At 43.1% G+C, this 16,386-nt stretch overlaps 1 protein-coding gene and 1 long non-coding RNA gene across 3 annotated transcripts in view; one reads left to right on the forward strand and one right to left on the reverse strand.

Moving 5' to 3' along the window:
* The window catches only part of LOC129399431 (uncharacterized), a 33,292-nt gene that overhangs the window by 10,944 nt on the left and 5,962 nt on the right, over window positions 1-16,386 (forward strand). Inside the window, exon 2 of the long non-coding RNA XR_008627077.1 lies at window positions 8,787-8,866. This is a non-coding gene — a long non-coding RNA (uncharacterized LOC129399431). The remainder of the gene's footprint in view (window positions 1-8,786; window positions 8,867-16,386) is intronic.
* Window positions 1-16,386, reverse strand: part of CLTCL1 (clathrin heavy chain like 1) — an 87,836-nt gene that overhangs the window by 10,841 nt on the left and 60,609 nt on the right. For both annotated transcript variants that reach the window (XM_055119577.1, XM_004607471.2), the window contains exons 19-26: window positions 13,620-13,765; window positions 10,084-10,267; window positions 8,836-9,028; window positions 7,691-7,848; window positions 6,169-6,333; window positions 3,600-3,707; window positions 2,346-2,513; window positions 2,114-2,263 (exon numbers count right to left, since the gene is read on the reverse strand). In XM_055119577.1, the coding sequence (XP_054975552.1) occupies window positions 2,114-2,263; window positions 2,346-2,513; window positions 3,600-3,707; window positions 6,169-6,333; window positions 7,691-7,848; window positions 8,836-9,028; window positions 10,084-10,267; window positions 13,620-13,765 (1,272 nt within the window). The remainder of the gene's footprint in view (window positions 1-2,113; window positions 2,264-2,345; window positions 2,514-3,599; window positions 3,708-6,168; window positions 6,334-7,690; window positions 7,849-8,835; window positions 9,029-10,083; window positions 10,268-13,619; window positions 13,766-16,386) is intronic.

The raw sequence follows: 16,386 nt of genomic DNA on the forward strand, positions 1-16,386 counted from the left end.
ATGCTCTACCCACTGTACTATAGCTCTAGCCACAATTCCCTACATAAATTGTGGGCCTGTCTTTGGACTCAAGATGCTGTGCTAATTCTACTCTGCTGATAATCTGCTGGTCCTGATCACCATTCAAGGTGATCTCATATAAGCCATCACAGAACACATCAATGCTTCCTGGACAACTGCCCAAGACACCACTAAGAATCAGAAAGTACCACAACCTCCACTGTGACATTACATCAATTAAAAAATACCCATTGCTCTGAGTTAAAGTGAAAAAACAGTCCTATGTTCAACCAGGCATGGTTTCTTAGCAGTTTTCCCAATGTGCTAGAACACAGAATATCATTAAAATAAAAAAAAAAAACAAAGAAACCTAATTATTTTTATTTAGCCCCATTTCCTTTCCTTACCCAATTTTTTGCTTGTTATGATTACATGAGGTCACACTGTTTTGGTTGTGGGTGCTTGACTGGGCTTGCACACTTGGTGGCAGTGTCTACACATGTGTTCACAGAATTTATAGTTTCGTTTGTGATGCTGAGCAGTTTGGTTGTAATACTTTAATTTTACCCAAGACACACTAGGTGATCTCAAATGGAAGAAATACTGGGATTGCACTTGGGCATATGGGTAGTACAAGGGATTGAATATGAAGCCTCAGTAGTCCAAGATTTGCAACGCAGGCACTTTTGTCACTGAGCTATCTCCAGGCTACCCTAAGTACTGAAATATTTGATTTTCCCATCCTTCCACTGGAAACCTACAAACATTTCCCTGGGTAGGACTCCCATTATATACTCACTAGCTTCACACTACAGTGTAAACATCGCATACACATGTATGTATGTATGTATGTATGTATGTATGTATGTATGGCATATGACTTTAGGATGTTCTTCTAACAGCTCCCAGTGAGAGCAGAGACTGAGATCAGACTGGGCACCCAACTGTCACCCATACTTGCCCTCAGCAGCTTCTATGGCACAAAATCACACAAGCAGCAGCAGATCCAGATGGAGAAGGGTCCTTGCCCATACCCATACCCATGAGTGGTATGACAGACATAAGGCAGAGAACAAACAGGACTGACCAGTGGAGAGATTACTTATTCAGGGCCATTGGACCAAAATGAGGTACCTAGTATAAGAGTAAGGGGACTGAAGACAGATCACACATTGCTTCACTCCATACCATTAAAAGAGCTCAAAGAATGTGTTGCTTGGAAGGTGGGCCCATTAAGAGACAGAAACACAGAATAGCAAAGGAATAGCAGTTGCACCCAACCCAGACACCTTCCAATGGGTTATGGTAGAATAGCTCAGAATCCTATTTTTGTAAGACACTACAGAAGGAGGCCGGAGAGATAACTCAAAGGCCTGGCATGTGTGAGGCCCTGTGTTATAACCTTAGTACCATATTCCCCACTCCCCTAAAAGTACCACCAATGTAGACAGCCCTAGGGGCTCACAAACACTGCCCCACAGGGTGTGGCTCTGTGGACCTCAGCACCCCTAAGTCCACACATCATGGCACTTCTGGGCCTGAGAACTGAAACTACCAAACTTAAGTACTGTCAGGAGTGGCTTTTGGGCCTCTGAGCACTAAAAAGAGCACAGGAGGTTCCCCCTGAGAAGTACAGGATACAGAGATGGCAGATCTGGGCTTGTACCTCTAACTGATGGGCATTTACAGCACTAGTTATATGCTTGTAACTCCTCTGGGGCTGGAAGTTTTGAATACATAAGGGAAAAAATGTCAGATAGTGAAAAAAATACAACAGAAAGGGGGGTAAGATAGTATCTAGAGGCTGCCCAAGCTGACAATGTAGAAAGAAGAACAAACATCAATGTCTGATTGTAGAAGGATATGGATGTGGGGACAAGGTGGGAGAGTGAAGTCCTAGGAAGCTGGAAAGGCAGGTGCAGTACAGTAGCACACTATCCTCTCAGCCAGTTTCTGTGGAACCTTAGGCCAGTTTCTTCTGTGCAAGTCTGACTCCCACCAACTGCCTAAAGGATTGCAAGTCACATGAGAGAATGTAATCAGAACCTGAAGCATACACACTGGACAGGGTTGGTACAGGCAGGCAGCTACTAGTTCTTCACTGTCCTCTTACCTTGGCAATGATGTCTTTGAACTGTCCTTCTCTCCAGGCATCAGTAGGGTGATTGATCATGGTGAGGACGGCATTGTCATACTCCTCATACTTGTCATAAAGGAATACCAGCTCTGCCCAGAGGTGCGCCTGCTCTGCAGCTTTCAACACCTAATGGGATGACCATGGCCAAGAGTCGGGCTAGTGCCAGGCATTCATATAGCAGCCAGAGCCTTGAGGAGGGCTAGTTTACCTTCGGGATGTTGACACGGGACCAGAAGAGCTCCAGGTGCTCTGGCATCTTCTGCGGCTTGAATTTGGAGTACAGGATAGCTAGTTCTGTGAACATGCCCATATGGGCTCGCTCCAGGCCCAAGGCAGCTTCTAGCACAGAGATCAGCTCTTCAAAGTAGCCTCCATCCTGACAGACCAATAGCATGCTGAGGGTATGGCCAATGTACACCTAATGCACAGCCACCCTAAGGAAGAGCTCATTCCAAAGTAGGAGTGGGTTGCTCAGACCGAATTATCTTACAGAGGTGTGCAGGAAAAGAAATGTGGGCCTGCAACTGTGTCATAGTACTTAGCTCGCCTTACTCAGTGATGTGCTCAGGGCTTACCCCTTGCTCTGAGCTCAGGAATCACTTCTGGTCAGCTCAGGGCACCATATGAAGTGCCAGAGGTTGAGTCCAGGTCGGCTGCATGCAAGGCAGGCCCTATCTGCTGTACTGTCATTCTGGCCCCCATTTCTCAAACTTCTGAGGAAAGCATGTTTCACTGTAAGTTATCACTGCCTAGCTTGATATTTTGGACCTTGATAGCCCCTACTTCCACAAGCTTACAAAGCAAGCAGGCTTGTCCCAAAACTTCCAAGCTAATATTCTCTGAGTTAGGCGGTGGCGGCATGATTCCCATGTAACACCACACCTTTATTCTGTTCTGAGTGATCTATTTTGTATTACCACATATATGTAGGACTCCTTAAAGTGGAAACCCAGGTGTTTAACACTACCAGTCACTCACCAGGAGAAGAGACATTAAGATGGAGAGCCCTTTACCCTTTAAGTTTCCTTGGGATCCCACTCCTACTATACTGTTGTACATTCTTTGTCTCAATAGCATTGAATAATCATGCTGTCTGTGAACTGTACACTCCAGGAATCTAGCATTTGTGTTTTGCGATGTAGCTGGCTGTCCCTATGTGCAAACCATGGATTTATAAAAGATCTGGACTTCTAAAGATCCATGGATACAAGAGAAGGAGGAGTACTTATAAAACACAAAACACCAATAGCAATGAGGCATAGGATATCTGACATGGCAATTTGCTTCAATTTAGGTATAACCTAGTATAAGAAAGGACTCTCCTATAATGTGTTCTAAATTACTTACAGATATAACACAGTGACCTTATATGCAAAGGAGAGGACCATACCTTTATTTTCAGTGTTTATTGTCACTCATTTCTATTACCAGCAGAGATCATCTGTGTCCAGAATCTAGTTACCTGGTAATAACAAATTAACTCTTCTAGCTCATCTGCATGAATGACGATGTGGAGACCACACAACTGTGCAAGGCGGAATTCCTGTCCATCCACACAGGCAAAGCACACCTAGAGGGAGGAAAGGCCATACATGACAGGCCATGAGAAGGGGACCCAGTACCATAATAGTTGGCTACTGAAGATGCAGCTTCACATGCAGAGATGCCAGAAAACTGGACTTCTTTAGCTGGATTCTCAGCAAGTTAGATAATTGTAGGATGAACTATATGCCTCTGGGAGAGAAAAATACTGATTATTCCTAATCTGCAGGTCAAGAGAATGAAGAGAAGGCAGAAAATACACTAATTTAAAGTTCTGAGATATGCAGGTCTCTTTTTTTTTTTTTGCTTTTTTTTGGGTCACACCCGGCGATGCACAGGGGTTACTCCTGGCTCTGCACTCAGGAATTCCTCCTGGCGGTGCTCGGGGGACCATATGGGATGCTGGGAATCGAACCTGGGTCGGCCGCGTGCAAGGCAAATGCCCTCCTCGCTGTGCTATCGCCCCAGCCCCTGCAGGTCTCTTTAGCTGAAAGGAAAGTCATGCTGGAATTTCAGATTTGGGATCTGAAAAGAGTTTAACAAATCTCAAGAATCACCATCATGTAGTACATTTCATATGAGTGTTGTTACTTGGAAAGAGTTGCTTTAATGATTTTTTGAAAGAAAATAATTCAGAGAAATATGAGGAAGGAGAAAGTTTGGTGTTCTAAAGAGAAGATGGGATTATCTAGAGGGAAGACAGCTTTAATAATCTTAAATTATACATCTATTCCATGTAATGCACAGTGTGCATATCTTATAACAATAATCCTACTGTGCAGAAGATGATACTGATCAAAGGATCCAGAAGGGGTCTTGAGCTGTATTTTTAATTTTTAAATTTTGTTTTTATGCCACACTGGTGTTACTCAAGGATCACTTTTGGCACTGCTTGGTAGCTATATTCTGTGCCAGGGATGGAATCAAGCTTGAACTTAGATCCTCACACACATGCAAGGCAAGTACTCTACTACTGAGCTACAACTTTGGCCCATCTATTCATTAATAGTCGGGTAGAGTCACAATGTAGATGTAATTGGGAGCTGGAGTGACAGTACACTGGGGAAGGAACTTGCTTGCATGTAGCAGATCTAGATTTGATTCCCCAGCATCCCATCTGGTTTCCTAAGCTTCTCAGGAGTAATTCCTGAGCGCAGCATAAGCCCTGAGCATTGCTGGATGTGGTCCAAAACCAAACCAAAAACCAGAAAAAAGAAAACCCCCAAAAACAAACCAAAAAACCCCAACAAAAATCCAATGTAGATATGATTTAATCAAGGTCTTGATATTAGACATTTGATTAATTTTATTAAATAATGCTTCAAAGATTAAAGCTAAATATATCTTTGCATATCTCCTTACATTTTTTTTTTTTTGCTTTTTGGGTCACATCCAGCGATGCTCAGGGGTCACTCCTGGCTCTGTATTCAGGAATTACCCCGGCCGTGCTCAGGGGACCATATGGGATGCTGGGAGTCGAACCTGGGTCAGCCGCGTGCAAGGCAAACACCCAACCCGCTGTGCTATCACTCTAGCCCCTCCTTACATTATTTTTTTAACTTATGATTCTGACGCTATAAGAACTTCAAGTCACTTTGGCCCAGACCACAATCTGGAAATATCTGGACTGTGTGGCCGCATATGCCGTGTATGAGGCAGCACAACACCTCCTGAAACAATAAAAAGCTTAATAAATTCTTAGACAAGGACTTACCAACCCTGTAATTTGATATAACAGTGTTTACATAAATTTATTTTTCAGATCTATTATTAATACTGCAACTTTGTCATCTGTCAATTTTAATCCTATAATTGCATCAGCAATTACCACTTTTCTCTACATTAAAAATTAAAAAATAAAGTAAAATAAAAAATAACTTCACGTCAATGTGTTCTCCCAATTTACCAAAAAGACCAATGTCAATTTATACAGATTATTCTACTTATAAGGTGCTATGATTAAAACTATTCTTCGATAACTACCTGTAATACTAATAATTCTATACTTTTTTTGCTTTTTGGGTCACACCCAGCAGTGCACAGGGGTTACTCCTGGCTCTGCACTCAGGAATTACTCCTGGCAGTGTTGGGGGACCATATGGGATGCTGGGAATCTAACCTGGGTCGGCCTCGTGCAAGGCAAACGCCCTACCCGCTGTGCTATCACTCCAGCCCCCAATAGTACTATACTTTTAAGACAACTTTTGGGAACTGATTGGTCCAACAAGGGAGTAGGGTGGTTTCCACAGGCCTTTGCATCAATTATAAATGTCAGCTTACAAGAATCTTCAAGTAATCCTAGGGGGCTCATGTCAGCTTACAAGAATCTTTAAGTCATCCTAGGGGGCTCAGAACTCTGACGGGACAAGGCAAGCATTGAGATGCATCATGTTTGGCACAACAGTGTGGAGTACAAAAGGAAGGAGAGATGGCTTATTGGCCCAGAGTTCTCCAGGAGACTTTGTAGAAAAGACTTCTTTCATGCTTACCTCCTTCCATGTCCGTGTGCTGTTTGCCTTGCGGCTGCTGTCCACTGCTGCCTGATACTCACCAAGGTGGACCAGGGTAGAAGCCAGACGGGCAAAGTTAGAAACACTGCTGTATAGCAGCTTCGCAGCTTCATACATTCCTTCCTCATAACAGCGGTCTCCAACCTACAGACAATAGGGTAATCCCATTGAGTCCTTCAGTGTTTAACTGAAGTTCCCAGGTGGCAAGGGCATTTTCTGAGTTTGGAGAAGATAAGCAGAACTTTTTATTCACACAGTAGCCTGGGCTATCACAGAGCATCTAGAGAACGGAACATGTTCCTGAGCCCCCAGCAGCTCCTTATCACTTGCTCCTGGGTGTACTGGCTGTCATCTTCAGTGAATCTACAAGCTATGCTCCTTGTAGTTGGTTGTTTTTTTTCTTTCTTTTTTTCCTTTTTTTTTCTTTTTGGGTCACACCTGGCAATGCACAGGGGTTACTCTTGGCTCTGCACTCAGGAATTACCCCTGGTGGTGCTCAGGGGACCATATGGGATGCTGGGAATTGAACCTGGGTCGGCCGCGTGCAAGGCAAATGCCCTACCCGCTGTGCTATCACTCCAGCCCCTGCTCCTTGTACTTTGTATGCCCTCTTGCCCACTTAAAAATCCGATGAGGAATCCATTCATAGATCCTAACTCTTTCCATGACATTGTTACCTTTCTAACTTTCTTTGCTCTAAGGATCTGTCTTCCTTTTAGTAAGTAACTATGAGAGCTGCCACCCTGGGAGTTTTGGCACAGGAAACCATGTCTTCCTATATCCTTTCTTCCTTCCTTTTCAGCTTAATGCCTTGATACCCCCACAATTCTTACCAATCTCCTTAAAATGTCCTACCTGCATCCAGCCCTATAATCCTATTACTAGTTCCTCAGTTGTACTTCCTTGAAAACCCAGTCTTAGAGCAATTCACCACATAGGAACTATGGGGTTAAATACAGAGAGCTGAGCCTCAGTGATTTTTTTTTGGTGAACACCCAGCAGTTCCCAAGGATTACTCCTGATTCTGGGCTCAGGGGCCACCCTGGTAGGGCTCAGGTGAATAAATGGGGAACTGGGGATTGAATCCAGGTCACCATGTGCAAGGCAAACACCCTACCTGCTGTACTATTACTCTGACCCTTAGTCTTCTTTATGAATAATTCCCTCCCCTCCATATGTTATCATTGGTGGCATATGGGAGAGCTATTGATTTTCAAATATCTCTGATTTCACCATGAAGCTCACTTTGTTCTCTCATACCAACAGCTAGAACACATGCACAGAGTTCTGACACCTTTTCTAGGGGAAAAATTCTGATACCCAGGGCCAAGGGCAAGTGAAGGGAAAGGTTTCTTAATTTCTGTACCAACGGCAGCAATAAGGACTTTGCTGTGTGACTTATTTCTCAACAGTATAAATCTGTGCCACTCTAGGAAATGATCTTTGAATCCACCTACAGCAGTTCACAGTAACTGGGGTAGGTTGGGGGAGAAAAGCCTACCTGTTGGATGTGGGCATTGTTGGGTCCATTAATACAATCTTCTAGTTCAGAGAGACGATTGGTTTTAGCCAGGGCAAAAATAAGTTCAGTCTCTATATAGGATTCACGATCCTTTTTCCTGGCCATCTGCAGGAATTTAACCAGATCTTCCCAATTGCCTAAACACAGAAAACAAAAATAGGTAACCAACCTACAGCTTTGAATTAAACAGAGGGTTCAATTTCTCCCATTCTGTACTCAGTCAAGACAATGAAGCTTCTATTCTACCCCACTGAGTGTTTGAGATCCAGGTAAGGTCCAGAAGGTCTTTTTGTTTTGGGGACACACCTGTCAGTGCTCAGGGATTACTCCTGGCACTGTGCGGTGCTTAGGATACCATATGGGGTGCTGGGGATTAAATCCAGGTCAGTCATGTGCAAAGCAGATACCCTACAGCTGTACTATTTTTCTAGCTTCCTAGGAGGTCTTGAACTTAGTTGATTAAGCAAAACCCTAACCTTGGCTGAGAGAAAGGAGGGGAAACAATCACACAAAAACTGGCCCTGCATACAGGAACTTCTGTCACAAAGTAAAAAAATTCACCAGGGGAAAGGGATTTATTTCTAGCACTAGTGAGACTGCACCACAAATAAATGGAAAGGCCAAGAGTAACTCTGGTTCTTAGACTCTAACTCTTTTAGACTCTAGACTCTAACCTCAAAATTATTATGATAAGAACAAACAAACAAACACTGTTTGCTAAACCTGTCCTATAATGATGGTAACATCTGAAGGGCAAAACAGAACATAATGCTTCTCAGACTCTAGAAAAGATAATTCTTTATTTGGGTGTGGGGGCACAAGGGTGGTTAGTGCCACAACCAGTTGTGCTTTGGGTTTATTTCTGCCTATAATCCCTGCTCAGGGATTATACCTAACAGGACTTGGGGGACCAACCAATGCAAGGGATCAATTCTGGTCAGTCATGTGTAAGACAGCCACCTTATCCACTATAGTATCTCTCTGGCTCCCAAAATATTTTCACTTAATTGTGTCTCTGGAATCTCTGGATACCTAGTACATATGAATTCTCAGGAAGATCACTTTGCTTCACCAGGCTTGAACATAGTGAGAAGCAAATTCCAATGAACAGGAGGATCACTTACTATTCCTGCTGGCTGCCTGAACAACCTCTAGGTAAGAGGATGGGTCATCAGCTCTGATGTAAGAGTCAATGGCTTCCTTTACTAAGTCTTTCTGGAGCTGGGCTCGGGCCAGCTGACTCCACACGGCAGGTTCGTTGCATTTCTCTGCAAACTCATATGCTCGATCTAGGTTTCCAATGTGCTCAATCAGGACCTAGAGGTACAAGAGTTCTCAATTCTCCATTACAGCCAGGGAGATATAGGGAACAGTTGAATTTTTATTCAGTTTCATTTTCCACCTAAAGTTGGATTACTATTTTGACTAAATTAAAAGCAACTGGACACTAAGTACTTATATGAATGGAGAAAGGAAGAAATTTTTTTGCTGAAAAGGGAGGAGAAAGTCAAGTGGGAAGAGACAGGCCAACAAAGGAACAGAAAAAAAAATGAAGAATGAGAAGGTAAGACTTCCGGATCAGAGATAGGAAAATAAGTTGTCTCCTTTCTTGGATGGAGATAGTACAGAGGGCACATAGGCTGTAATGATTCAAAGGAGCTGCTATGGGGAATGAGATAGTACTGCCAACAACAGCAAAAAGGCTTCCAGACCAGCCTCAAAGATTGAGCAAGGCCATAGCACATATACAGAGAGAAAAATAGGATTCTGAGATCAGAAGCAAGCATAAATAATGGTTAAGGAAGGGGCAAGGAAGAAAAAAATACTGGGAAGACTTTTCAAATAATTGAAAAAGTTTCAAATAATTAAATCAAAAATTTGTTAGAAAAAAAAGAAAAAGAAAAAAAAAGTTTGTCATATTTTCTTGGGTACATGGTAGCTATGGAAGTAAAACCAGGAAAGTCCAATGGTCAAGGAGGAAAGGGATAAGGATTAAAGGAGGAAAGTTTATGGTGAGACTAAAGATAGGAAGGCTGGCTGAAATATTCATGTGGGTGAAGGGACTGGCAATTATCTGTGTGAGAAACTCAGAAACTCAGGCACTCCAGTCACCCCGCCGAACACAAGCTCTTGTTATCTAGCACCAAGGTCCAGGAGAGTTTGGATAATGTCTGGGAGGGGCGGGAGATAACAGAAAAAGTAGAGAAGGAGCCAACAACCTGCAGAGATCCTGGGTCAATAGCAAGGAGAAGAGCAGAGACTGAAAATCTGAGACACACAAACAACTGGAGGTTCTCATACCCTTGGAAAAGATAAGGACCCAGTATGGAAAAAAGGGCTAAGATCTAACACAACAACATTCAGTAGCTCACCTGGATTGCTGAGGCATTTACATCAAACTTGCGGAAGATGGTGAATGCCTCCTCATACAATGCACTGGTGATGGCAATGCTTGCAATATCTGGGGCATCATAATTGTCCAGGCGACTGATGTAGTCCATCACTCGAGTGCGGTCTGCCTTGATAGCGGTCAGGATTAGCAGATTCTGGAGATTCCTGAGGTGAAGGGTAATTAGCAGGGTTTCACAGGTATAAAGGCGTACACAATACTCTTGGTAGCCTAGCCAGTTCTAAACTCCCAATTTTATGTTTTTTTTTTTTTCAGGTTCTGGGCCATACCCATAGGTGCATAGGACTTACTCCTAGCTCTCTCTTCAAGGATTGTTCCTGGTGGGGATTGGGGGACCATATGGGGTGCCAGGCATACAATCCAGGTCAACTGTGTGCAAGACAAGTACCCTATCTGCTGTACTATCACTCTAGCCTCAAACTCCCAATTTTAAAAATCATTTAATATACAAAGATGACTGATAAGCATATACAAGATAATACATATAAAGTATGCGAAGGTTTTTTTTTTGCTTTTTTTTGGGTCATACCTGGCGATGCTCAGGGGTTACTCCTGGCTCATGCACTCAGGAATTACCCCTCGTGGTGCTCAGGAGACCATATGGGATGCTGAGAGTCGAACTCAGGTTGGCCGCATGCAAGGCAAACGCTCTACCTGTTGTGCTATCGCTCCAGCCCCAAGTATGTGAGGTTTTGAAAAAATCACTAGTTAAGAGTATCAATACCATCTGTCACAGGAACCTGCCTTCTGTCCCTACTTTGGAGGTGCCAATTTTCCTGAACTGTGTTCTACCAATTTTATCAGTTCTTTACAGTTTTTACCACATACACTGATTGTGTCCCTAACCAATATAGGGGCACAATATAGTTTTTCATTATTTCTGAACTTTCCTTTGGTCATACTAATTTTTTTATAACACTTCAACATTCGTCTTCTTTTTCCCTTGTTGAAGATACAGGGAAAACTGTGATGCTTTATGTTATGAATCTGAAAAGGACGTCTGGACAGATAATACAGTGGTTAGTGCTGGGTTGGCCTTAAACCAGGGCTGGCTGCATGTAAGGCTAAGTACCTTAGCCCTTTTACTATCTTTTTTTTGGACCACATGTGACAATGCTCAGGGCTTATCCCTGGCTCTGCACTCAGGAATTACTCCTCATGGTGCTCGGGGGACCATATGGGATGCTGGGGATCAAATTTGAGTCGCATGTGCAAGGCAAGTGTCCTACCCACTATACTATTTCTTTGGATTGAAACTTTAATTCTTACATATTTCTGTTTGGAATATAAAATAATACAGTTCCTCTGTACAACAATAATTGGTAAGAGGGCAGGAGCAATAGTACAACAGGTAGGGCATTTGTCTTGCACGCAGCCAACCTGGATTTGATCTTGAGAGCCCCATCTGGTCCCCTTAACCCGCCAGAAGTACCTCTGAGCATCATCAGTGTGGTCCATAAAACAAACAAAAAAAACATTTTTTTTTCTTGTGGGGAGTTGAGGCCACACTGAGCAGTGCTCAGGGCTACTTCTGCCTCAGTACCTGGAGTACCATTGGTGCCAGGGTAATAGATAGATTTGGAGTTATCTATCTCACCAGATCCTAGTTTGGGAATTTCTTACAAAGAATGAAAACAATACTAAAACGACCCTAAGATTTGGACCAGAGGGATAGAATTGTGGTTAGGACTCTTGCCTTGCACGTGGCTAATCTGGGTTAGATCCCTGAAATCCCAATTGGTCTCCCAAGCCCTGTCAGGTGTATTTCCCAAGGGCAAAGCCACAAGTAACACCCCCTCCCCACCATCACACACACAGATAAATAAAAATATCCTAATATTCAGGGCTGAGCTATATAGTACAGCAGTAGGGTATTTGCCTTACATGTTCCCAATATGGGTTCAATCCCTGGCACCCCATATGGTCCCTGGAGCCATATCAGGAGTGATTCCTGAGCACATATCCCACGATTCATTCATGCTGTTGTATAGTATTTATTTTCACTACCACATCATCCTTATCTAATAATAAAGAATACTTTATTAATGGTTAACTAAGTTGCTCTCAAATCTATGCTATAGAGAAGCAGAGATCAACAGATCTATGAATTATAGAAAACCATAGATCACAGATCAAGCTGCTATTAGTATATTTGGACCTGTTTCCTGATACACAATGGCCAAGTTTCTTTGGGATTTAAATAAAGAATGTAAATTACATCTAACAAACACAGCTATCCAAGATAATGAGAATCTCCAGCAGGGAATAAAAGAGGCTTAGTTGCTTGAAGACCTCATCAATGCTGATTAGAAGTGCTAGATCCTACTGCTTTATAGGAGAAAAAAGACGATGAGGCTAAATTTCTATCTTAATTTTTTTGTCTGTTTTTCCTTTGCAAAAGGACTGCTCAAGTGCTTTTGCAATTTCTATAGGGTTGAGTTTTTTTTTTTCTTTTCGGGTCACACTCGGCGTTGCACAGGGGCTACTTCTGGCTCATGCACTCAGGAATTAACTCCTGGCGGTGCTCACGGGACCATATGGGATGCTGGGAATTGAACCTGCGTTGGTTGCATGCAAGGCAAACGCCCTACCCGCTGTGCTATCACTCCAGCCCCATGGGTTGAATTTTTCTTTCAGTGAATGTTCAAACATTGGCCTTCTGATGGCTACATTATGGTATCTCCTTATCTGTAGCTTCCCCTGTCCCTTTCATCTTCTTCAGTGATAAAGTTTAACACAGTTCTATGTATCAGTTTCTACAGATTTGTTGTTGCTATCATTGGCTTAACAAATAATTAGGTCATGGAGTTGGAGAGATGGATAGGATGTCTGTCTTGCCCAAACCATGTTCAAACTCAGGTACAGTGTGTTGTTTTGTAGGGTGTTTGCCTTGCATGTCGCTGACCTGAGTTCAATCACTAGTATCCCAAATGGTCCCCTGAGCACTACCAGAAGTGATTCCTGAGTACTGAGCCAGGAGTAGCCCCTACACATCACAGGGTGTGGTTCAAAAACAAAATAACAAACAAAAGTGATGAGATTATCAGGAGTCAGTGATAGTACAGTGGGTAGGGTGCTTGCCTTACATGCAGCTGTTTTGGGTTTGATCCCTGACATTCAGTATTGTCCCCTAAGCCCTGCCAGGAGTGGCCCCTAAGCACAGAGCCAGGAGTAAGACCTGAGTACAGTATGGCCCAAGTAAAACAAAAAACAAACAAACAAAAAACAAACAAAAAACCAAAACCAAAAACACAAGGTGATATACCAAGGTTGGAGAGATAGTTCAGGGGTTAAGGTGCTTGCCGTGTATGCAGCTAACCTGTGTTTGATTCTTGGCACCACATATGGTCCCCTGAGCAAGTGATCCCTTAGTGCAGTTAGGAGTATGTCCTGATCACCGCCAGGTGTGGAGAAAAAAAAAGAGGTCAGATACCCAAAACCAGATGTTAAGCTACTGACATCTGACTAAGTCAGCAGCTACTACAGGCACACTCTCACCTGTGCTCACTGAAGACAGAGTTATCCAGAACAATCTTCTCCAGTAGCTCAATCAGTTCATTAGGGAGGTCAGCTGTCATGAAGGCCTTGACAGTGACTGAAACCTCTTCAGGATCCTGTGTTTCTGATAATGCTGTTTGTACCACCTGGTTTGAAAATTTGTTTGAAAGAACTTGGTTAGGTAAAGTCAATTGAAAACTGTATCATTAAAGTTAAATAGAAGGGAAGGATGCCTATAAGACAGTCTGGAAAGATTTTTTTTTTTTGCTTTTTGGGTCACACCCAGCGATGCTCAGGGGTCACTCCTGGCTCTGCACTCAAGAACTACTCCTGGCGGTGCTCAGGGGACCATATGGGATACTGGGAATCAAATCTGGGTCGGCTGCTTGCAAGGCAAATGCCCTACTCACTGGGCTATCGCTCCAGCCCCTTCCCCCTCTTTCTCTCCTGTATCTCCTCTCTCTCTCTCTCTCTCCTTTTGGCATTATTGTTTGCAACGCAGATACTGAGAGGTTATCACATTTGTTCCTTTACCTACTTTCAGCACAGTTTTTTTTCTCTTCTTTTTTTTTTTGGGGGGGGGGAATGTCACACCTGGAGATGCTCAGGGGTTACTCCTGGCTCTACACTCAGGAATTACTCCTGGCAGTGCTTGGGGAACCACATGGGACGCTGGGACTCAACTCAGGTTGGCCATGTGCAAAGCAAAAGCCCTACCCGCTGTGCTATTCCTCTAGCCCCTCAGCACACAGTTGCTATCCAGAATGATGATTTTCAACTATCCCTGCCATAATGGTTCCTTCTATATTCCAGCTGCTTTCTCCCCCAGCACTTGAGGCAGGCTTCCAACTGTGGACCAATCCTCCTAGCCCATGTTTCTACCATACTTGCATATTAGAAAAATACTATCTCTTTTTTTTTTATTTTGTTTTTGGGTCACACCTGACAGTGCTCAGGCGTTGCTCCTATTTTGGCACTCAGGGATCATTTCTGGCTCTGCACTCAGAGGACCAGATAGGATGATGGAGATAGAACTGAGGTTGGCTGTAATTCTGCTTGGGTCCCTGGACAAAAGTAATAATAATAATTTCGCTAAGTATGCTTCCCCAAAAGTTACAGGTTAGAATACCAGTGGGGTTTTTCTTTTTTTGGCAACTTTTCCAGAGACCTTTAGTAACTTCGAATTATTTATAGTTATTTTGAAGTTTCTGGTGCTTGGGAAATAATTTAGGGAATAACAGTGAATTAGGGAAAAATAGAACTTAGTACTGACATTGCTGTTATATATATTTGGTTATGAACTTTAATAACCAAATAAACCAAATAATAAGGCTCTGAGGAGTTTTAACAGAACTAGGATCAGAGCTTGGTCTACTTTTCAAATGGTCAGCATGTACTCAGTGAAACTGTTAGATGCAAAAGCTCTACTGCAAAATTCACAACAATTGCAACAGGCATGCAGAAGAATTCAAGAAAGGGTGCTAATAACCAAAAAGGGCATATTTGAGGGAAATAGCCTGTGATACCATCTACTAAGCCCATCCAGGTTAGGAGATGCTTTTGCGGGGGTATGCTGATATCTAATTGTCAATTCCTAAAAAGTTCTGTCACTTTAAATACTTAGTGGTCGTCTTAGGGGGGAAATCCATTTTTAGCTTCTATCTGAGCTGATGGACTGGAGCAATAGCACTCTGGGTAGGGTGTTTGCCTTGCACATGGTGATTCCTTGTTCCATTCCTCGATCCCTCTCGGAGAGCCTGGCAAGCTACTGAGAGTATCTCACCCACACGGCAGAGCCTGGCAAGCTACCTGTGGCGTATTTGATATACCTAAAACACTATCAACAAGTCTCACAATGGAGACGTTACTGGTGCTCACTTGAGCAAATCAATAAACAATGGGATGACAGTGCTACAGTGCTATTTGAGCTGATATGATGGTTATTATAAGGTTACCTCAGGTAAATGCTTCTTCTAAGTAAACTTTTATGAATTCCTACTCCAGACCTAAAAGCAGTCTGCCACTGACATTATGCACTCCCTGTAATTAGAGGAGCACTGCAGACAAATAGGCCCCAGGGTGCAGCTATAAATATTCAGACACAGCATACATAATCAGAGGACTAAAAATTCATATAAACACAGGGGATCAAGAGCCACAAATTGGCTTTTGTTCAGCTGTGTTAAAAACTTTTCTCCCTGGGGGCTGGAGCGATAGCACAGGGGTAGGGCGTTTGCCTTGCACACGGCCGATCCGGGTTCTATCCTCGGCATCCCATGTGGTCCCCCAAGCACCGCCAGGAGTAACCCGAGCATCGCTGGGTGTGACCCAAAAAGCAAAAAAAAAAAAAAAAACCAAAAAAAAAAACCCCAAACCTTTTCTCCCTGGTGCCAAAGTGTCATAACCATTAAGACATGCAAGGTGCTAGACCAAACCTGGGAGAAATGTCTCTGTGAACATGGAGGATTATCCACAGTGAATCCAAATGTACCAGGTCTTTTTTTTTTTTTTTTTTTTTTTTTTGCTCAGTGTTCTTGGGTTGGGTGAAATATATTAATTACTCAGGTAATTCTAAAAGATGGTTAAACTTATTTAATAGTCAAAATAACGTGGATATCCACTCATCTAAAAATGTTCTGGGCTGGAGCCGATAATACCTCTCGTAGGGCGTTTGCCTTGCATGCGGCTGACCTGAGTTCAATCCCCGGCATCCCATTTGGTCCACCAGTGCACATTCCCCACCACCAATATCCCAGGTATACCCCTT

Source organism: Sorex araneus, chromosome 11 (assembly GCF_027595985.1).
Source record: "Sorex araneus isolate mSorAra2 chromosome 11, mSorAra2.pri, whole genome shotgun sequence".
Classification (NCBI taxonomy): Eukaryota; Metazoa; Chordata; class Mammalia; order Eulipotyphla; family Soricidae; genus Sorex; species Sorex araneus.